The 24,841-nt window shown below is 36.2% G+C and overlaps 1 protein-coding gene across 1 annotated transcript in view; it reads right to left on the bottom strand.

The window, feature by feature from the left end:
* The window catches only part of LOC104166130 (alpha-mannosidase 2-like), a gene marked incomplete at its 5' end in the record, with an annotated part of 54,856 nt that overhangs the window by 4,915 nt on the left and 25,100 nt on the right, over positions 1-24,841 (bottom strand). Inside the window, 4 exons of the mRNA XM_009705960.1 lie at positions 2,955-3,069; positions 11,974-12,096; positions 12,204-12,434; positions 14,368-14,533. Of these exons, the coding sequence (XP_009704262.1) occupies positions 2,955-3,069; positions 11,974-12,096; positions 12,204-12,434; positions 14,368-14,533 (635 nt within the window). The remainder of the gene's footprint in view (positions 1-2,954; positions 3,070-11,973; positions 12,097-12,203; positions 12,435-14,367; positions 14,534-24,841) is intronic.

The raw sequence follows: 24,841 nt of genomic DNA, 5'->3' as shown, positions 1-24,841 counted from the left end.
ACTGGTGATAAAGGATGGAAAGTGGCTTGGTGAGCACTTCTGCCAGCTCTTTCAGTACCCTTGGGTGGATCCCATCCAGTCCTATAGACTTGTGCATGTTCAAGTGGTGTAGCAGGTCACTAACCATTTCCCCTTGGATTATGGGGGTTGCATTCTGCTCCCTTTCCCTGTTTTCCAGCTCAGGGGGCTGTGTACCTGGAGAACAACTGGTCTTACTTCTGAAGCCTGTGGCAAAGACAGCATTAGGTACTTCAGCCTTTTCCTCAGTCTTTGTTACTACGTTTCCTCTCTCATCCAATAAGGGATAGAGATTCTCCTTAGCCCTCCTTTTGTTGCTAATCTATTTATAGAAACATTTTTTTATCATCTTTAATGGCAGTGGCCAGATTAAGTTCTAGCTGGGCTTTGGCCCTTCTAATTTTCTCCCTGCATGACCTCATGACATCCTTGTGGTCCTCCTGAGTTGCCTGCCTCTTCTTCCAAAGGTCAGACTCTCCTATTTTTCCTGAGTTCTGGCCAAAGCTCTCAGTTCAGCCAGGCCAGTCTTCTTCCCCGCTGGCTTGTCCTCCAGCACACGGGAACAGCCTGCTCCTGTGGCTTCAAGATTTCCTTGTTGAAGAATGTCCAGGCTTCCTGGACCCCTTTTTCCCCTTTAGGACTGCCTCCCTAGGGACTCCATCAACTAGGCTCCTGAACAGGCCAAAGGCTGCCCTCCAGAAGTCCAAGGCAGCGGTTTGGCTGAGCCCTCTCCTTACTTCTCCAAGAATCAAGAACTCTATCATTTCATGATTGAAGTAATCGAAGTAATGCTATATAAATAACTTCTCTTACAAAGCCCAGGAAACAGACTTCAGCAAAACACTGATGCAAGGTCATCAATTTCAAAACTCTGAAAAAGGCCATTTCATACGAAGAAATTAAAATAAAAACACATTACAAAAGTAAACAAAGAAACTATATAAAATAATTGCATTATTTTTCCTTGTAAAAGCTGGGAGCACAGTACAGGACTTTACCATGATGACTGGATAGATAATGGTGTAAGTATTGAAACAGTGTGATGAATTAAAAAATGTCAAAAAGACAGAAAAAAACTAGATAGTGCACTCAAAATGAAAGGTAAACTTATGTGTTAGGAATTGGCAAGCAAGTGATTTTCACTGACAACTCATTTTCTGGGAACTGTGAAAGGGAAGTATAATAGTTCTGGTAGGCACCTACTAATGAATAAAAGATAAGGGAGTATGACAAAGAAATATGTTTAAAAAACCCAAACAACTTAATCCTAACCAAAAGAGAGACTTTTCAGGCTTTTTCCCTCCCCTTCACTACAACAAACATCCTCCTCATATAAGTTCCCTCCTTGCTAAGAAGTTGAATTTACTGAAACCCATGCAGCAAAGTAACTTTCTTTTCAGATTTTTGGCAATTTAGTACATCTTGACCTCAAAGTACCTTTTTTCCTAAACTAAGCCTATTTCACATATTGGTCGTGTAGAACCAAAAAATATGATCTTGAATACAAACATGTTTCCTCAGGATCTTCAACAACAAATTAATATACAACATCTTGGTTTGCACTGACAAGGAATTTGATCTAGAGTTTGATCTAGAATTACTGTATCGGACAAGCTGGTAATTGAACTCTGATCAGTATATGGCATATAGGTAAACTCTAGGAATTTCAAACTTCGAAGTATACACTTATGCCATAAAAAAATGAAGCATCTGAATCAATTTTAGTTCTAAAGAGAAATATATTACAACTAAAAAAAAAATAAATAAAAATCACACAGATCAGTTCTGTGCAATGTAAAGTAGGCATTGCTGGCAATACTATTTCTGAAACTTAAAATGAATAAGGAAAAGTGCAAGGGAAAGTTAAAATACTTATAGGTCCATTATTTATTTTTGAAGGTGTTTAGAAAAATAATTAAATACGATAAATAAGATTTTTTAAAACTGTGCAGACAATTTTGACACCTACAGTAAAAGCAATGCTAATACAAAACATGCTTAAGTTCCTTGAAGCATTGAAAATATTAGTCAATGCTTCTGTATCTCAGATAAAATCCAGCAGAGTAAATACAAACAGATGAACAACTGAAAATATACATGTAAGCATTTTAAGTCAAATTTCTACAGGAAAATAAGTTTATACAATTGCACTAGGATTTCTTCCCACTTCTACATTTTTCACTGGCCAATTTAATCATCAAGTTTGGAAGGGTACAGAGTTTCTGAAGCTATTGTTTTCCTAGAATTTTCTTGGAAATCAGTAGTTGAACAGTACAAGGAAAAAAACAAAGCAAGCCTCACTGAAGGAAAAGCAGGCAAAACTGATGGGAAGTTATGTCCTAGGAGTCAATAACCCAGTGTTCAGTGCTGGTGCCCCTCAACAAACACAGCTGATTGTCACAAGCTCTTCCAAGAAAATAAAGGACATAAAGAGGAAGGTCACAGGTAACTAAAGCATGCCTACACTTGTGGAGTAAACTAGACTTCACTATTAATGGTACTAACAAATAACTTTACATTCTTCGTGACTTTACAGAAGATATTGTTGTATCTCCATCAATAAGTTTGAAGCTATGAAAGAAACTATGTTTTTACATCATCTCCAAGGTGTTTCTAAAATTTTTTTCCTCATTTTCATAATTTACAGCTGCCTGCAGCATTCAGATGACCCAGTAAAGTACAGGACTCCGTTGTAGGTAATTTAGACTAAAAAATTTCCTAATATTGAGAGGTATCTCCAACAAATCTGCTGAGTTTAAGTATGCCAGTATGATCCTCAGAAAGGCATCACGGTGCGCTGGACTCAGTAAAGACTTCAGTCTGATGAATTCTGCACTAGTTCAGAAGTGCATTTGAACATTAAAAAGACAGGTAGGATCCAAGACTGCAGTGATGAAAAATAACTGCTGAAAAAGACAGAATTTCACAACTCTTACCCTGGACTTTATACAGTCTCATGGTATGTGTCACATGGTGGAAAAAACATACAACTTCTGAGAAAATCCTTCCATGAGCAACTCTTATGGTAGGTGGATCTGTAAAAATATAAGGCTACAAAAAGAAAACAGAAAGTTAGAACAATTATTTTGAAAGTTTTGCATAAAAGTAGTGTCAAGAAATCAAAGTATTTAATAACTATTAAATAGTCTTTATTTTTAAAAAATTGTTTTGTATCTAAGTCTAGTCTAAAAATTGAGAATTATGAAATTACTCCTGATCTGAAATTCAGCAGCTTCTCTTCAGAGCCTCACTTTTCCTTTAACAAAAATTAGGATAACCCTTATTATATATCTCACAGGTATTTTATGAGAATTAATTGATACAAGGCCTACAGACAGACTCAGTAATGTATTAATACTGCAAATATGTGGATTGAGCTTTTTTTGCTAACAAAATTATAATTTCTAACCAGTAATCAAATACCGTAGTTTCACAATCTGTGGCAGATGGTTTAACTGTCCGTTTGGTTTGCTCACAGTTTACTATATCAGTGGTACACACTGCATGAGGAAAGCTGCCTCTACACTGTCTTGTGGATCAGTTTGCATATCCTTTTGAAAGAGAGAGAGGCATCTTTTTCTTCATCAAAAGGAGCTACAGTTGCCAGGGGAGCCCCCTGGAATGCAGTGTAGAGCTGGGAACAATTAAGAAACCTCAAGAGGGACACCAGGTTCTTACTAGTGTCTCTCAAAGACTAACAGAAATTTCGCATACTCAGTGAAACCAAAGAGATGAAGAAAATTATTTTTCCATGTAGTCACAGTATTTTGAGTCTTGGCTAAGTAAATGATGACTTTTTTTTTTTTAAATAGTTGATCCCAAATTGAACTGTATACGCTATATAGAAATACATGGATGACTACAAAGGTAAAAATGGGTTAAATACTAAGTGTCTACAAAGCCAAAAATGAAAATAAACCACATGGAACTACTACAGTAGGGCAACAGCAGTAATAAAGACTTCACTCAAAAAAACCTAACAAAATACTTGAAAAACATGTTATTCGGAGGGATCTAAGTAGAAAGCTCTTAGAGGGTGGTTGTCCTCCTCATGTATGTATCAATGTCACAATGTCACCCTTCGAGGCTGGGCCAGAAATTAAAGTGGACAACAGATGCTCTCAATTAACCCCTTCCCTCCCAGAAGGGGAAGGAAAGGAGAAAAGGGAGAGAGACTTACAGGCTCGACAATTAAAACAACTTTAATAAAACAGTAACAATAAAAAGAGCATAATAATATTAATACTAAGACTACTACTAATAGAAATAAAAATGTACAAAACCAGTATTGAGCTTCTCAGTGATCATCACGGAATTGCAAGCCGTGGCAGCTCGCACTGCTGATGCAGCAGGACAGGCACCGCAACTTCCCAGACTGGACTCAGCAGCAGACAGGAACTGGATTCAGGAATTCATGGATCAGGATCAGAGACAGGAGAATGACAGGACACCCACAGGGATGCTGGCCATGAAAGAAGAAGGGCTGATCACCGCGATCCCTTAGCTCTATACTGAGTATGAGGTGTATGGGATGGAATACTTCGTTCATCAGTTTTTTTGTCACCTGTCCCATCTACACTTTCCCGCAGGTGTGACCCTTTTATACCTTTTCACTTGTGGAACACAAGAGAGCCAACAGTGACCTCGATTCCCACAGGAATAAGTACAAAGAGCCTTTCTGCATACCAAGCCTACCGTTAGTTTAGTAACGACTATGGACATCAAACGTTATCAATTCTAAAAGCAGACACTATCTGAAAAACATGTAATCAACTTCAGAAAGTGCAGTTACTTAGAAGAAACTTAACTGAAGGAACATCTACTGAAAGAAGAAATGGGCCTCTTTTAGCCAAACCAGGACACGTAAGGACAGACCATGCCCTTTTTTCTCAAGCAAGGTAAAAAAGAGCAAATGTATCTTGAGGAAGAGAGGAAATCAAGATTACGTACAGATAAAAACATGTCAGAGAAGAACAAGTACAGGTACATATAATCCAATCTTATTCTTTGAGCATATAACTGTATGTATATTGCACAATACTTCTTGAAATCTTCACTGTGAAAAGAAGAAACTGAAAGACACTTTCAAAGAATAAAAGCCTGTCTTTTTATTCACATGTTTATTCTTAAAGTTTCAGACAGAACACTGTTTAATAAAAGCTTTGCCAGAGCTCCAAGACACAACTCTGCAGCTATGAACTAGAGGAATACTTTGTACAGGAGTTTGGGAGAGGAGCCACAGCTGCTTACACTTCAGTAAGATGGGTTGTTTTAGGGAGTGGGTGATTTTTCTACTGATCATCTTACAGCAATGTTTTATCCAGTTATCAGTACAAAAACCCAAATAAGGAGAGTCTTTTGAACTCCTTAACAGTGGACATGAAAAAATGATGGGAACCTTCCAAGGGGTCTCAACTTGTCAGTAAGACAGACAAGTGTTATCTATTATGCAAAATCCATTTGCTAGCTGAGAAATACAGGAGGAGCATGGCATTAAGAGGGCACAGAGGACAGGTGAATTAATATGCTGAGAAAAAGGAAGTCTGAAGACCAGATCTCAGGTTAGAATTTGAGCTGGCTCTTAGGTTCTCTTATTTCCATGAAAAACTGCCAAGATCTGTAAATGTAGACTACCGAATCTTTGCCTTTCTTCTGGCAGAAGACATTGCTATCCATCTGCTTATCTATCACACATAGGTAGAGAAGACATACTCACTTAATCTATGACTACATGTTCCTAGAAGTCTATGTTTAGATTTTAATCACAGAGGAACTGGATTACTGACAGAAAGGTGGAATAATCAAATCCTTCAAACTCCTACCTGCAGGGTCAGGCAACATGAAGATCCTCAAAGATCCTCATTGCTTCTTCACAGCAATGAAGAACTGAAACAGCAGCTAAAGGAACTCTTGGAAAATGAAATGAGAAACTCAGCATCTTCAGGCCAAGCAAATACCCTTGCCAATTATTACCCAGGAGAATACTACTTACACAAACAGCAGCCTGCCAAATACATTCTATTAGCAAAGTAACACGTATCTTATGATCTTACTTCTGTTTGTAAGAACATTTCTCACTAGGGCTCTGACTGGAGCTATCCAGGATCAAACCAACAAAATGGAGAGACGCTGGATGAGTGACAGAGGAATGCAAAAGTGTGTGCACTTACTAAAAAAAGAAAAAGAACTAGCTGAAGTAACTTTTTTAAAAACAAAAAGTAAAAAAAAAAATACTTGGGAGGAACTCTGTTCCATCAAGCTTGTTCGTATAAAACATGATGGTGACATTAACAACTACCAAAATTCATTGTTCCCATACAAGTAGAAAGTTGAAATGAGACGTGTTTAACAGCTCTCAGATTCTCGGATATTGCCACAAACACTAAATTCACACACCAGAGTCTCCAAGTTGCTCATGTAGCGTGATCTGCTCCCTCGCTGAAGATAAAGTCCATCATATTTACCATTTCAAACTATACAGAAAGATGAGGTGATAGGAAAAGGCATTAATTGTAATATTAATTGCAGATTAATTTGCAGATATTGTCCAAAGCTAATAAATTTTTTTTTAATCACAATTTGCAATTCCACTAGCACATGCATTAAGAGAAATGTATCAAAACCAGTTTGCAAGCCTCCAATTCAGACACAATGCGGGGAAAAGGTACAAATGAGGAAGGAGAGTTACAAAGGCACACGCTATCATGTGGTTTTGGGGGTTAGACAAGTTCTTTCTGATACAAGGAGTGGAGATATAATGTATCCCTGAGTTCTCAAGGATGCCTGTTGCTTCCTGCTTGTTGGGCAAACAGGAAAAATGAACAAAAAATATGGTACTCAGAGAACAGGGAAGCCTCCTAATTCATATTTAGTGCCCAGAAAAGCACTAATCCTAGAAAGTGATTTCTTGGTAGGCATCTGGAGACATACTGAGTTCAGAACATATAAAGAGATAACTGACCAGGTTTGCCACACTGAAAACTTTTCCATGAATCAGGCTTTTCAGTAGGGAAACATCTTTATGCATTGAATGTGCAATTATTCTAGTATCATTGTAAAGATCCTTGGTGGGATGCACAGAGGCCTATGAAACGATCCTGATCCTGGATATGAAATATAAAGATAATTTTGATATGAATGTCTGACTAAGTTGCAGATATAGGCCTCTTACTACTCAGACAGAAACAACTTTCCTTTCTAAGTAGAAGGAACGAACAACAATAGGGCTATTTGCAAAACTGATTGGACAAAGCCCTGGACTGAATTCAGTATTTACTCTGTTTTGAGTGGGAGCTTGGACTACATGACATTCCAGCATGAAGGATTCTATGATTACTCAGACCTTAAATTAGGAATAAAAATATCTGGGTCTCATAACCAGCGGTAGTCTCAAGACTCCACTTCCTAAACAGTTAAAATGACCAGTTGTTGTAAAATCTGTTCCCCTCAGCTCCACTCGAATGAGTTCCATTGTACAAGATTAAGCAGTCTGCTGTGGCAGGTTTTGCTGAGCCTCGAAAACAGTATTTTCAGAAACAGGAAAACAGAACTATGGGTCAAAGGGTCCAGAAACCATTTTCAGTACTCATGTTCCAGAAAAATATGACAACCTCCGTTTGAAAGAAGGGGTGGCGGGGAAGCAAGCTAGAAATTTTAAGGGAGAATACTTGGAGCAAAAAAAATATTCTATAGCTCCCTGAGGTATCTCAAAAGACTTTGCATCAAACTGGGTGCCAAAGTGCCAAGGGGTAGACATAACTGGAGAGATGCCTTCACTTAAAAGGTTTACTGGCTTGCATAGAAGCTGGCATGGCATATTGCAGCCTGAAGGCTTGAAGCATGGGCAATAAGCCTTTCCCCTTGTAGTGAAGTGAAGCACTACTAACCGTCTTAGTGTGGCCTAGAAATTTCTGGCAGTGCAGTACACTATTGATGTGGAAGTCAAATAAACTATGGCCAGAGGAAAGTTCTCTAACACAGACTCTTGATCTGCCCAAGATTTTTAAAAAAGAACTCAAAACAGAGCCTTCAAGAAAAGTTGCTCCTCAATAGCAGATTACTCTTCATTTGGCAGGGTATGAGGCTGGGCTTTGGGGAGGCAAGGGGGTGGTGGAAATCAAATACTACGAGCTGTTGAGAACCGTGTTTTAAGAATTACGTGGCAGAAGAGACACAGTTATCATTTTAATACTTTTGTCTCCAAAAACAACCCCACCAATATCTGGGGCAAATTTTTAGACAATAGATATGATTCTTGAGAAAAATGCATAGCAGCAAGGAAAGAAAAGACACTTCCAAGGCAGACAATTCTTGAATATTGTGAGCACCCTCCAGGTAACGGTCCCTGTGTCCTTGTCTTTTCCTGTTATCAGGCATGCAAAAACAGGCAAGCAATAAAAGTAAGTATACTATGCTTGAATGATGATCCCTGCCCTTTTGAGAGGGAAGATCTGAAGATGGATACAGTGGGATACTCCAGTCTCTCTCCTTCTGGGCAGTGGAACATCGCAATCTCACTCACAGAAATGCAGAAAGATACCATTATCTTTTCCTTAGGTTTGAAGGCCAAGCATTTAGATAACTCACATATGTGTTCTTCTCTGAGAAGTAGAGGCAATAGGTAATGCTGACAGATTAAAAAAGGACTTGTCACGAAAAACGTTTCTTGAAGCTAGTAGGAGCAGCTGCAGCTATGCAAGTCAGAGATCATCATCAGTAAAGGAAGTCCAACCACGGGGACAAAGTGTGAAGAGGAAAAAAGGGAGAAAAGCTCTAGCACCAGAGATCCTGCAGGATAAAAAAAAAAGCTTAATCTCTTTTCTTAAGTATTCTGTTAGTACCTAAGTACATACACCAACTAGTATATACATGTGTGCATAGACACAGCTGCCTGAGGGAGAATCACAATTGCCCAGCCTAGGTCTACCAAAACCAGTCCATTCTGATTCTGAAAAACTGATCTGTAAACAAGAAAATGAACCACTCAGATTGATCCCACAAACACTTAGCATCTGACTCTTTGGAAAATACTGCTTTGTTGTATTCCATACTGATACTGAACATGGCTAGTAAGTAGGTTGTCACATACTGACTTGTCTTGAATACATAAAAGAAAATACAGAAATTTAACAGTTTCAAAGTTTATGGCCATCCTTCACAAAAATCACAAGAGACACAAACATGTTTTTCCTTCATAAGCAAGATGCTTTTGTTTACCTTTGTTGTGAGGTTCAAGGAAGTCCCTTCCTTCCAAACCTTGGTAACATTGTCATTCAGCCAAGCAGCACTGACGTTTAAAAAAATTAAGATATTGCCTGTCTTTTTCCCTAGTACCTTGCCTTTGTTCTATTTTGCAGAAAATAAAAAGACATAGTAGGAGCACTGCCTTACCACCAGAGCTGCAGCATGGAGCCTCTGCTCTGTGTCATTGTCCTGGACCTCACACTGGTGTCCTGACCTGAGGCTGCCTCTGAACTATTTTCACACTTCAGACAGCAGGGATAACATCATCCATGGTCAAGACCCTATGCCACAACCCCAGAGACTGTTCTTATTGGAGGCTCTCTAGCTGCACCAGTGCAATGTTTGCCATGGTGTTGTAGAGCCTTAAGTCCAGCTATTCTTTCCAGAGCAGTGACAAAGAGTTAACGGTGTTCAGTATACCTTCTATTTAATACTGTGTAAATCACTGTCATTAACTCAGGTCTCTGCTGATGTCCAACTTAGTGCTGGTACAAGAGGCTTACTTCTTAGAAAGAATGTACTTTTTGCAGTACTCCAGGCTAGTTTTAGGTCAGCCATAAAGACGATTAATCCAAGGAACCTCTTGAAAGATTCAGATCTGTGTACTAGAATGTACACGGACCATTATCCGCAGAAAACATGACATCCACTCATAACTGCCTAGTGATGATCAGAGCTGCACTGTATGTGTCAAGTATTCTAAAGTGACATGGCTTTAAGGCATAGCCTGCAAACCTAGCATGTTACAGCACCGAGTTTCCAAAATCAAACTGGCAGAAGAATCCAAGACTAAAAAGGCTATATAAGTACTACAGTAAGACAGATGATTGAACTAGATGAAGAAAAATAATTTCTGAGTATTGCAGAACGGAAAAGAAAGGAACCAAAAGACTTACCAGGTGATAAAACAACCAGTTAACAAAGGCAAAGAAAAACACATAACTGTACTCATACCAGAGGAAAATTACTCAACATCAAATTTTGCAGTAATACACAGGATGGGGGGGATAGGGAAAACAAACACTTAGCCAAAAATCAAGAAAACTTCCTGTAATCTATCCTATTGCCACTCCACACAAGGACTTAGAAAATATTAGTCAATCCACCTCACACTGAGAACCCTGAACAGATGGCATTTCTTTCAAGACAGAAATCATTAGTTAAAACTGTTTTAGAAACTACTGCAGAATTACATTGTTATTCCCAGTGGGATAACTTAATTAATGTTATTAAAATGCAAGTCACATGAGCCTTATGGCATATTAATGAAGCAGAATTTTTAGAAGTATCATGATTTCATTTTTATTGCATAAAAAGTTACAAAAGCTGAACACACCATCCTTTTTAATGTTAACTAAAAATGTACTTTAATTTCATTTTTTACAAAAGTTCAATATGTACCTTGTTTTCTAACCGTGCTTGCAGGCATGACAGACTTTTTCTGTTCAAACCATAGCATTTGCTATCTAGATTTGTCTAGACTACTTTTATAAAGCAAATAATCCAAAATGTAGTTGAAATTATGTAACTGTTAGATTTAGTGATTATTGCTTTTATAAGCAAAAGACGAAGTAGCATCTAAAATAGAAGTGTGACCATGCAGCTGATGAAAGGTAAGAATTAAAAAACATAAGTGATATTGTACAGATATTCACAGATCAAAACCACTGACATTTAAAAATTAAGACTAAATGAATCCTGTTGAACATAACTGATGCAAACAATCATGGGACTAAATATAATAAATGGTTTAAAACTGCCAACTCACAGACCTCAAAATGTGTGCTTCTAGGAGAGACTGCTAAAAGGAAAGGAAACTGTTCTGTCTGCTTCCAGACTGATTTACAAATATAACAAACAAACAAAAAAAGCATGATTACCCTTGCTTATTTCCTGAAGTGCTAATCATAGAGCTCCCAGTTTGCCTTATGCATGTAACTTAAGTTTCCCCAGGAGAAACTGGGCAGAAGTAGTATGCTGCAAGCTAGCTAACTTCTTAAAAGTGTTCCTTATTTCATCATTTACCTTCTGAAATATCACCTTTCCAGTTCCGAAATTGGTATAGTAGATTCCGTATAGTAATTAAGTCAGTATAAAAACATTGTTATTTCTGAATTTCCCATTTGAAAACTAATAGGCATATGCTGCTGCCCTCCAGTAACTATGCTGCTAAAAATACAGATAACCATAGCCAACTAAATCAGAACAGTTGTTTGCTACTCCATCTTTACATTCATCAGTTGGGACTCAGTATCCTAATTACTATATTAAACTACATATGTGAATATCAGCTAAAAAGTACTGCACTCTGAACTGGAAGATCTTCATTCACAATAAAGGAATCAGAAAAGAGAAAGAACGCAGAAATGAATCAGTATGTCCGATGCATTTCACCATAGGAAGTGAAAATGAACTTATTTTATTGACAGTGAACGGCCACATCTCACCGGATTTTTTGCAACGGTAGCATCTTATTTTTTTGGTGAATCATAAATATTTTGTGTATTTTTACAGCTTTAAATTAATGCTGTGTTTTTACCCAAATCTAGGGTTATGAAGTATGAAGTTCTGCCAATCATTTCAATAACTGATGTCATTATTCCTAGCCACATAGTTGTGTTTCACTGTTGGGGAAAACTAGCTCTTCCAATCTGTATTTGCAGAATGCTTCAAGCTACTTCAAGATCAGAATCTCTCTGCAAACAGATTTACCTTGGCATCTCCATCTGGTAAGAAGAGATAAGCTCCACTTTTATCCCGGTTACTTGTAGTTCCGTACCAAGCAAACTCCACCTTCATTTGATGATTTTTACCATCTTCTTTGGTATTTATTTTCTAAGGACAGAGAATCATGTTTGAAATAGCTGACACATTTACATTTCCACAAATAAAACCAGAAGTTCTTAAAACACACAAGTGTTTCAAAATATAATGCAACACACCTCAAGTAATCCAGACATTCCAGAAAACCACAGTTTCATGTAAGAATTTTCTAAGACTATATTATCCACAGAATTCTGCATCTCCTTTATCTTGAAAAGTCTGTCTGGCTTCTCCTGCCTACTGTTCCTCATGTATATATCATAGTCTGCTAAAAGTGCTTCTGAACTCTGAACCTCCAAAAGCTGGTAAACTCCAAGCCCCAGAGGTGGTAGGTGTGCCACGAAAGAGATCTGTTGGGAGCAAAGAAGAAGCCATTATTAAAAATACCAAATTATCAACTTTTTATACCAAATTTATGCTCAGAGTAACTCCTTTTGCGTCAATAATTTTATGATGACTGAATTTTTCCCATATCCCATAAATGAATATGCAATTACAAACGACATTCCAAAATTAACAGAAGCATGTTAGAAAGAATTAGCAAACAAAAATGTCTGCATCACTAATTTGCTTAGCATCAAGATCACTGTTATATTAATGTAATAATAATTTTGATTCTTGTTAAAAAAAGAATGTTAGCCATGATGTGCAGTTCTAAGCATATTTGCTGTACATTAAAGATGTGTGTGTAGCATATCAAATGCACACAGATCCTACTTACCACTTAAGCTGCATTTAAAAATCAACAAATTTAAATAGCAAAATATAAGACAACTGTCTTGTTTTTAGTCTGTTGTTATTCAGGAGCTATAATGTAATCTGCACAGAAGAGTGATATACAAGGTACATCTCCAAAGTGGTCTTGTTAAGAATTTGAGGTACAGCTACGTAATTTCATTTCTCCTTCATGCAATTAACAGCGTTAATTATTGTACTAGTTTTGGCTGGGATAGAGTTAAATTTCTTCATAGTAACTCATACTGGTGCTATGTTTTGATATTAACAACATTGATTAACACAGGCATGTTTTAGCTATTGCTGAGCACTGCTTACGCAGCATCAAGGCCTTTTCTGCTTCTCACCCCACCCGCGAGCAGGTTGATGGTGCACAAGAAGTTGGGAGGGGACACAGCCAGGACAGCTGACCCCAACTGGTCAAAGGGATACCCCAGACCATGTGGTATTGTGCTCAGCAATAAAAACTGGGAGAAGAAGAAGGAAGCGGCAACATAGGGAGCGATCACACTTGCCTTCCAAAGTAACCCTTATGTGTGACAGAGTCTGCTGTACTGGAGATGGCCGAACACCTGCCTACTGATGGGAAGCGGTGAATGAATTTCTTATTTCACCTTGCTCACATGCACAGCTTTTGCTTTACCTATTAAATTGTCTTTATCTCAGTCCTCAAGTTTTCTCACTGTTACCCTTCCAACTCTCTCCCTCATCCCACTGGGGGCAGTGAGCAAGCAGCTGTGTCAGGCCGAGCCACTGGCTGGGGTTAACCCACAACTATCAATAATTATCCCTTTGGAGGACAACCAAGACACACTTATTGAATTATTGTCACAGGAATATTATCCTGAAACAAGTTCAACTTGGCTCCCAAGTCAAAAGGAATCAGACTAAGAATGTAAGTCTGAAACTAATACAGTACTATTATAGTAACGCAGTACTATCGTATCACTAAGAATTTAACAAAACACAGTTTCTGATGGGTGATCATTGAGGACAATCTTCTATAATGATGTATGAATCAAAAATTCTCAGAAACTTTGTTTAAAACCAAAACCAAGAGGTGGACTCAAAGTCATCTGCCTAGCTTGAGTTGAAGAGTAATAGAGATTACTATCCAGCCTCTATAACTGGAAGAGGGAAAAAAAAAAATTCTGAATCTAACTGCTTAGGCCATTGCACTTACAAAATCTTCCAGCTGGAGTGCTTGAGCACAGACAGACTGATACTGTGTTTAGACTATCATTTGAAGGAAAAAGCAGCTTTAGAAAGTCGAGGAAAAAGACACACATCCAGTATTTTCGGTTCCTGCAGCTGAAACTGACCCTTTAAATGTAATACACCATATTACGAAAGTTTAATAACTTATCAGTTTAAGAAACATTAATGCTAAATATACGTATGTTATTTTTTTCCTTAAAATAACTGAATTAATGGCATTATCTGCAGAAGACAATTGCCAGTATTTGAAGTATGCTTTCAATTTTCATCAACTGTGAAGCTACAGTATCTGTCAAAATACTTTAATGCTTTTTACTTAAAGCAGCATACCTGATATGCTTCATGTGATACTGTAGTTGCTCCTTCCCAAACAGCACTAATCTGGACAGTAACAGGCTTTCCCAAAGGAGATAATAATTTAACTCTGGGTGAATTCACACTGACTGAAACCACTGAAAATCGCTCTTGCTCCATAGGATTATATATCAAAAGGTACCTGCAAAACATATATGCCAAATTATCTTTCGGCAAACGAGTTTCCTCCTTCAGGTTTAATATTATTGCACATAAATTTTACATACAGAGCAGTAAAACAAAGTCAGAACAACAGGTACATACCACAACAAATAAATATGCAAAACATAACCAGGAAACAATGGATATCTAACATTTAATTCTTGGCAGATCTTCTTTGCTTAATGCTATTGGTTTTCCAAGAACTTTTGAAAATACCTTACAATAAAAACACGTCAATTTCCCATCTTAACTACTAAAGAATTGCTGTGAACAGCTGCAAGCACAATTGAGATATTTAAGGGCATTTTAAATGTATTTTTCAGGCTGAATCATTAAATTCTTATTCACAGTTGCTTTCCCTTTAACATAATTTAGAAACAATGAAGTAAAGAATAAAACCTGCTGTACACACATATATCTAATGTATATTCTTTAAAGCAACTAGTTTCTCTCTGCTATAAGGGAAAGTTCAAAATTATTTAAATTGTAATTCACCAAAATTCCCTATGGCAACTGTCTGCATATAGTTTGAAATCTTTTTATTAGGTACATATCAAATAACTAATTTTTATGTAATCTTATGCCTATTCTTCAATTTGAACACAGATTATGTTACTAACCAGAAGAATCAGTCCTGAAACTGAATAGAGCAAATTTATTACCCTACATTTTCTTTTTTATTACAGGTTCATATATTCTAAGGTATAGAAAAATAAAGTGATACTAGAACATTTGTGCCTCATGCATCTATAGGACTATCATTGTACTTCCTGTCTTTTCATTGCCAAGCTAAAAAGTGCACTATTTACAACTGTTCCCTGAAGTCTCCCTCTGTTCATTTCATCCTTTAAAAAAATTGCCTTTAACAATGAGAAATGTTCTTGCCAAAACTTCCAATAACTTCTTAGATACACAGCAGAACCAATATTCTATCTTCAAGCTCCTTGACCCTTCCCACTGTAAAACACAGTTTACTTCTTCATGAAATCTTATCTTTCATCAGTTTCTGTGATACCCAATTTCTTACTTATCCAATAACTCCTTCAGCATTTCTTTCAAGATTCTCCTCATTCTCTGCTGTTTCCTATGCAGATTCCTCAGTGTTTTGTCAGTCGTTTTCTTTCTTTTCCTTTCACATCTTAATCTTCAAATCCAATTATCACCTTCACAGATCAAACCACTTTATCTAGAATTGTCTCCTTCCACCCAAACTAGAAATCTCATTCTGTCACTCCCATCTTTAACTTAAACATCACCTGCAGCTTGAACCTGTCACATTCTGGCTGTATGTCTTCCAGGTTCCTTACCTACACATTTAGATCCTCTGTACTCCATTATCTGCTAGCCTGGCACTACAGTACAACTAAGGTCCTGCTAACAAGTTACTTACATAGCTAGACTCTTTAATTTTTTCTCTTCTCTTTTCCAGTAGTAGCTCTTAACAGACTGAGGGTAGCTCTCCTCTACACACATGTCAGAGGAGACAGAGGTCTCCCTGGCACCATAAAGTCTGGCAGGCTGAGGACAAAACGGCTGAGATGATACTTTGGAAATAATGAAACAGCAAAATTTCAGGGCTGAGAGGCTGCAGCAAACTGCTTAGAGTTAATAAGGAAGTACAAATTTAACTCCTTGCTATTCTGAGAGGACTTCTACGCAATTTTGGTGTGAAGTCAGAGAGCCTAAGTTAATCCAACACGAAACTATGAATGTAATACACACACAAAAGGAAAATTCTTTCTTCTTCTCCATACTGTTGAAAAAAATCTCACCTACTCTTTTTCCATTCTGCCCTTTGATTTTTTTGCAACATTACCCTAATTTTAACAAATGCAGTTTTGCTCTACAGATACTCAGAATCCTTATGAACACTAACCAGGCTACCATTTTCCCCTTATCTTTCCTTGGCTGCGCCTTTTTTTTTCCTGCATCAAACTTAGGCTTTTCATCTTCAGTTTCATAGCCCTTCACTGCTACCTCACAACCGGTAGGAAAGGTCAACTCCAACCTTCTCATTAGTTGAATAAAATGAGATCAGAGGCTATATTAGCTTTTACTACCAAGAACCTTTGGACTACCTGCCATACACAGAATGAGCTGTCTATAAAAATTATTTTCCTTTTAACAACTTTAGATGAAGATTCCTGTGCTGAAGTATTGTTAAATCACGACTTCCGTGCATAACAACTATTTTCTTTGCATGTTGGGGTACCCAACTGTGGTCAGTTGCCTTCTAGCACAACCAAAAGTGCTTTGGGATGCTCTTTTTTTTTTTTCCCTGTTTCATGTTGAAGACTCCTAGATTAGCAGACAACAAAATAGTTAACGGTAGTCTTGATCAGCTTTAGGAGTCTTTAAGAACTTCTGCAAGACCTTGTGAGAGCCTCCCCTAGACTTGGGCAGGTCATTTTACACTTCAGTTCAACTGAAGATGTCTTCTTTTTGGATAAGATTTTAAATTAAATGTTAATGTAATTTTTTGGTAACAGTTGTGGAACCAAAACCAAATTAAACCAATACTGCTCTCAGTCTAGACCCTTTAAAATGTAGGAAGATGAAAAAAATAAAATTAGTGAAATACTTTAAAAACTCCTCATATACTGTGAAAGAAGAGTATAAGAACTGTGTCAGAAACAATACAGGTCTAAGAGATGATCCAAACCAAAGCTCAGAATAAATCATCATTCTCCTCCATCAGCAGAACATTATGAAAATGTTTTACTTATACTTTCTATACAGTGGAATTCCTCAATTTTTCTGCCTCCAAGTAAAATGTTAGCTTATGCATACAATTAATTTCTAGTAATGGTATACATCCTCATTAAATTTAAATTATCTGCCAAACAAAGAACATATTCATGTAAAAATACTTCCAGAAACTTTGTTCACTTTCCCATTGATATAAACATGTTTCACAACTTTAGTCACATGACAAATTTACCCATGACAAAAGACCTTAGGAACTGCCATATTATCATTATAATTCACCAGACCACTTTTTTTTTAATATTAGGATAAAACAAAGCTCTTCTTGTACCAAAGTACATACGTTTCATGCCTTCTTGAATCAATGTATTACAAGTGCCTTATGTGTTTGTAGAGTAACAAGGCAGTCAGAGGAAGCTAGTAATGACAGGGCAGATTTTCAGCAGTTGAAATGCAGGAATTTTGCCTAGGTGCTAGTATTTTCTTTTTAAATTTTATTTTTTAGCAGGACTGAAGTATTTATACTCGGTAAGATATAATTCCTATGCATATACAAAAGCACTGACTAATGTAATTAAATCATGTTACTTCTGAAGTACTATTCAACTCCCACCCTTAAATAACATCCCACTGTAACTATTTTAGATTCTGTATAAAATAAAACAGTTACATTTCACTTCAGCTGTATCATTACAAAGAATGTCATCTGCAACTATAGAGTACAACTGCTTCATGTATTGTGGTTACGTTACATTGAGAAGAAACTTGACAATATTTAGAGGTTTTCTATTCTAGATTTTAAGGCCAAAACATGAATACTACTGTCTTTCAGAAGCAGCAAGCGATTTTCCTTTCATTATTCAGATCACTGGTCTTTGGCAACGGCACCAACAAAACTACAAAAGCTCACGTCTTTTGTCCAAATAAAGGGGGAAGGGTTTTAATGCCTACTGGTAAAATTCAGATGAAAAATTTTACCCCAAATATTTTACTTTAGAAACACCATTATAGTCAAGTGTTAGCCATAATTTCTTTTATTTATTCAAGGAATCAAAATATTTTTAAACTATTTTAATATAAACTGAATTGAAACAAAACGAAATCATATAATTCTCTATAAATAAAACCATAACCAATTTACTCACACAAAGACCACGTATTCAATCTGTGTACTGCAAGCAGGAGTAAACTGCTCTCAGCCCCTCAAAAAATGAGACACAGGTGCAGATTTGAGCCCTTAATCGTAAATTGGATGCACTTCTGATGTGCAAATATTTGCAATTTCAGAAAAGCAAATCCTGACACCTGCTTTTCAGACACTTTTGGAAAGATATACCTTGAATTTCTTTAACTCATGCTTTTCTGGATCTCCGAAACCCAGAACAAGTATCTTTTATTCATACGAGCATGACCATCTTCCCTATACAACCTATTATATGCCCTTAATAAACCTTTCTATTAAAGACGTACATTCAAGCATCAAAGAATATTTTGACTAGTCTTTCCTGTAGTAAAGATTTAACCTGTTGTGAAATATTTTTGGCCAGAGCTGAAAAAAGCCATCCCTCATTCTTATTTCAAACACTTCCTTTATTAAATTTTCAAGAAAAAATGTAAGCTGGTGCAGTTATACTCACAGGCAAAATGTGAGTAATTCAGATAGCTGATAACTTTAATCTTGGTCTCCTAGAAGGATGCTATTGCACGCTTTGTTTCTTAAACTGAAAAGTTACAGTATTTCAGACCATTGTTCTTTTTGCTTCACTGATGTGCATGAACATATGAGCATACATACATATTGATACAAACGCATATTTACTGGTAACACCTGAAACACAACCATTTTCTTTTAAAGTTCATTCAATGCTGCCTTCGCAAGCAAAACATTCAACTACTGTGAGAAACCAGAACTCATTACTAGTAAACATCAGAGGACCATCAGTGACAAAGGATTATTTGGAAGACCATCTCTTCAAGACACTTGGACTCAGGACAGCTTAGGACAACAGCTTTCATTGCTCAGTGGAGGACCTTTATTCAAGTTTGCTTTAAGAGACAGTTCCTTGAGGTACTCTAGCTCAGACTGATCAATTTTACTAGAATCTCTCTGACAAACCTCCACAGACAGATTAGTGCATTTCCCATCACAACTCAGAACCTGTTCTCTGGGCACATATGCACAATTTCAAGGCAAAGGTAAACGAACAGCACCTTCAAAGCTACTTAGTTTCTCTCCCTCTTCATTTATAGAGGTCACGAGTACATCCAAAAGTGAGAAAAGATATAAGCCACATGCCAAATTATATACTATATCAATGGTCTTCCACTGAGGAACAAAAAAAGAACAAACAGAAGCACTTAATTCTCCTAAAATGTCAAAGGGGTGGGGGGGAGTGAAAGGGAGGGAAAAAATCATGACTACACATAAAAATTATTTAAGCCCTAAAGCAAAGGAATTGAATTAACTCTACATATGTTAAAAATGACCAGAAGGATTGGTGGGTTAGAAACTAGGATTCAACTAGAAAAGTATTCTGTGATCTTGGCAGCTGATGGACTTTGATAGACTAAGATTTTAGAATTCTAAACAGAACTGAAATTCTCTAAACAAAGTCATCTCTCTAGGATGATAAAACAATAAAAACTCTCCAGATATCAAATGAAGGGCCAGGTGAGAATCAAAACTGTTCCATATCTGCAAATATGCAAAAAAAAATTACTTTGAAAGATGTGAGGACAGTCAGTAGATAGAAACATTGTTTAATTAGTAAACACTGATGTATATGAGGTGGAAATGAACTGGGAACTAGTATTTAAACTGCGTAAAGCACCACTTGCCCTGGTAGCTGCCAAAAAGACCATTAAAAAAAAAAGTCTGAGTTACGTGATTTCTGCCTTATGTTCGGAGCTTAAAAAAACCCAAACCAAAACAAATGCCCAAGAAAGCTAGAAACCTAAAAAATTCCATGATTTGACATTACACAGGCCCAGGGTGGTCCATGTCTTTGGGGATGATGGTAAATGGAACACACAGAACCAAGACCATCTACTTAAAATAGATATTCATATATACGTTGCAAATATGTACAAACTCCCTTGAAGAAAAGACTTCCATGACTCTTGCATTGAAGCCCAAGAAAGCATGTACTAGACACTTATTTTCCTCAATTTTTTAATATAGAGTAAAACAAAAAATAACTGGACCACAAAAATTACTCTTCTGTTATTAAAAAAGCTCTCTCCTTCCTTTAGAAGGCCATAGGAAAAAAACTTTGAACAATATCTAACCATAACTATTTCTTTTTCATAAGAAAAAAGAAGTCTGATGAATATTTATTCAAAACACTAGGTAAAAAAAAATGACATGAAGTTACTTAGTTCTGTTCAAAGCTGTTATGGTCTCTCACATAACAGTCAAGGCCTCCTTAGTCAAAAGTACGATTAAAATGACATTTTAAGTACAGGTCCCCTCATCCACTTTTTTCTGTATCTGGCCAAGTTTGAATGCATTTCTGCTATGAATTAATGAAGATGGAAAGAGTCTAAAAAAATAACTGTTCTGAAAATAAATGCCACATTTGTCATACATACACGACTTGAAGTATCCTTTTATCAACTTCTTTCTTTTTTTAATAAGGGATTCAGGATATCATCCGAAATTACCTGGTCATGCTGTTTCTCTAGTTCTACAAAAATTAGACACTTTCTAATATCTCAAACCATGTTCTTAATATTCCTTTAGGAATAAGACTAATCAAAAGCCAACTGTGTAGGCTCATGATCATGACACTCCTCTTGACAACAGATTAATGCTTTTTTCTACAACTCTTTTATGAGTTACTAAATTGAGCTTTAGAAACCATACGTTTCACAGCATTTCAAGATACCTTTCAGTCCTATTCAAAATTTATTTATCAAGAAAGGTAGGTAACAGATAAAGTTTTGGACAAAGTCATTCAAAATCTCATGCATGAAAATCATGTGATCAACCCAGTTTCTGAAGGTACTCAAGTCTGATTCATGCTTGTTTTGAAGAAAATTTGAGTCTGCAGGTATTTTTTTTAAAACCAACCTCATTTCCCCCTCTGTCACATGAATATTTATTTCTGAAATGTAAAAATTTCTCCTGATTTCATCCAAATTATACTTTTTCTAATACATGTTATTCAAAGTGCTGAACTCTAAGCCTCTGTGCATCTTGAACTATTAACAATGACATATGGTTCACAATTTTCTTTTAATAGTGGCAAATCCTACCAAAAAATATGGAAACAAAGGATGTTGAAAACAATTTGTCAGCAAATCTTTTGAGTTATAAGTCCATAAAGCGCTGAGGAATTATTTAATGTATTTTGGAAGAAATATATATTCATCCAATAATAAAAATTAATTTTCTTCCTATTTCATATTCAGAAAATAAGCAAAAACCAGTAATACCCATTAGATGGAATAATTTTGCACCACAGGTTTGGTTTTTTTTTTTTTCCAAAACACACTTCCATATCAAACCATTTAAAACTAATTTACAGAAATATCATGTTGGGGATTTAGGATATTTCTTTTACAAATATAACTGGATACGTACACACACATATACTATATATGCTACATACATTGGGGAGGGGTGGGGAGAGGCAGGGAAAATCCAGAACTCTCCAGTATTAGGAAATATCTTGACCTTTGTATTCCCATAGAAAACTGATCTGTTGCTATTAACGTAAGTAGTTATTACTCTTCTCAACACTTCTCACCTCATTAGAAACCCACCTACCCACAGTAAAAAAAAAAAAAAAGTATTACTCTGCAAACATTTAATGTATAAACAGTTAAAATACCCAGCACTCAAACACCTCTTTCATCAAAAGCAATACAGAAACACTCTTCCTTTTACAGCAGATCTGCCAAGTGCCAAAATAACGTTTGTCAGAGGGAAAAAAAACCACAAACAACTTATCTTAAACAGGAAATTCCTTTTGCCTGTATGACAAACTGAGCATAAATTGCTGTGCTTGTGCATTAGGAACTGCAGTTGTAAGCAGAGCTGTTCTCCCATTAGAGCAACTAGATCTCATACAAACATCAGGTAACATTCCAGGTCACTGGAAGGTCTTGTATGCCTTAAATCAGCCCACTTTTCTCATTTATTCCAGTTGGTCAAATAAAAGACAGTAGGTACAAAACAGACTAGCCTATAACCTTAGGCTATGCTGGGTACTGCAAAATATGCTCGTTTGCTATGACTCTCAAGAGACAAAAGACAAATCTAGATATCAGTAGAAAAACCAGTGGACTAGAAGGTTGTTGTAGTTTGATCTCTTAACCAGAATGAGAATTCAGTAGCACAATCTTTGACAAATTCTGCAATCACTATTCTTGAAAATGTCCAAAATTGTATATACTGTTCTGCAGCTCAAGCACCCATTTCGCTAATATACAATTAAACTTTTAATTACTTTATATTAAACAACATTTCTTCCAATTATACTTCCAGTGGAAAAAAGGGAGACATAATACAACTGATTATCTTTGTAACAAATCGATACGTATTTATAGATTTAAGTTCCTCATTATCAGCCTTTTCATACTAAACAGATGATAGTCTTTCAGAAGCTTTTTGGTCACTTTCTTCAACTTAGTACTCTTCCTGATAGGCCTTCTCAAAGTCTCATCTCTTGATACATGTTTTCTAGAACTAAATATACTTCTGATGAAGCCTTCATGACTCTGAGTATAGCACACTATTTCAGCTGTATTTTACACAGAATATTTCCATTTAAATCATACAAAAGCAAAATTGCCTCTGACACCATACAACTCTCTCAGTCTGATCTTCTGTAACGCCTTATCTTTTTCTGCTTCACTAATACCTATTTGATTAGTCCCCACATTATTTTTCCGTGTGGTGTGTAATACTTACACTTGCCTGCTTCATTTCATTCTTTGACTATGAAACATTGGCTCCATTTTACTAAGATAGCTTTAAATTCTAATCCTCTATACAGTGTTTGTTCCCAGTAAGACTTCAAATGCTATAGTCTATTTATATTCTACTCTATTATCAGGATTGACACAAATAGAAAACAATTTGTGATTTTATGATCTGAACGAAAGAATTTCTTGCTTGTTTTTTACCTCACTTTGCACAAAAAACTCCACCCTGCTCAGATGGATATCCAAGGATATAAGTGGTATAATACGTGATATCCAACATTTAGCAATGAACATTTAAGTAATAGCTAGGCAGCAGCAAGTCTGTCTATTAACTGAGTGAAGGTAACACTGACAAAAACTAATTTACAACAAACTGACTAGAAATTAAATATAAGTGCAGTATTCAAATGTGATGCCAAATCTGCTTTTTTGCTTCCTAGTTTTAAAGAAAGGGCATCAGATCTACTTCAATACTCCTGTCTGGGTTACAGTATTTTAAAAATTTAACCTGCACTTTATGAGAATGAACTTTCACAAAAAGCTACACCAAGTTAAGCTCAGAGCACCAAATGAAACTACATTGAAAGTGTGCTTTAAACTGCATAAACACACCCAATTATATTACAACATTTAGTTTCAATTATTGCTACAGCTTTAACCTACACCTCCTCCAAGATACAGTAGATGCTGAAACCATTAGCATTCATAACTATACAATCCTAGACATTTAATTAAATAGAAAAGTCCTCTGTGAGAAAAACCTTATGATTAAAGAGCTGCAGTCTCAGATATACTGACAGATGTAAACATGAAGTTTGGGGTAGTAAGAAAATGGGTGGTTTAATAAAAACTCAAGTTAAGCAAACAGTTCTCCTCTATTCAGTCAGAGAAAGGAAAGTTCTCCCCAAAAGGAGATTCCAATACCTTCCCCAAGGGGCTTTTAATTACTGGATAAAGTCTAAGGAGTTTTTTCAGCTTTCTTAACTGAGTAAGATAAACAATGCTAATACGGTCCTCTGTATCACATCCACCACCAATACTGTTACAGAGGTAACAAAAAAAATAATTGACATCTAAGCAGCAACTCTTACAATCCAATTAAACTGTTTATTATAAAGTAGAATATTAATCTTGAATATATATAATCAAATATTATCATATATGAACAAACATCAAGTTTTTTGGCTCTTCCTAAACAAGACAATCTTTTCCAGTTTATGAAAAAAAAAATCCTGCAGAAGAATTAGTAGGAATCTACTCTCAACTTGAAACCACAAGCACTCAATACAAATTTGTGTTCCTTTCATAAGGTACAAAAACGAAGGTGGAAGCAGAATCTATTATCCACAAATCAGTTTTTGATTTTATAAATCAAACTGGTGACATCAAGAAGAGATACTATCAATAAATAAGTAAACTCACAAGAATTCCGTAGTGTTTCAACTAACACAAAACAGAATTATGCTATAACAGCTTTTAAAGAGGAAGTTAAATGCGTAGTTTAGAAATAGAGCTATAATATCAAAATTACACATTCTTTCTAAAAGCAATGATGGCTGACAGTTCTGATTAACATACAAATAATCAAAACCAATGATACTGTGCTTAAAAAAAAGTTCCATTATCTTAGCTTGACATTTCAGAACTCTGA

This window comes from Cariama cristata, unplaced genomic scaffold (genome assembly GCF_000690535.1).
Source record: "Cariama cristata isolate BGI_N322 unplaced genomic scaffold, ASM69053v1 scaffold3148, whole genome shotgun sequence".
NCBI lineage: Eukaryota > Metazoa > Chordata > Aves > Cariamiformes > Cariamidae > Cariama > Cariama cristata.
The sequence above is the reverse complement of the archived record's forward strand: the minus strand, read 5'-3'. Positions and strand labels throughout refer to the sequence as shown.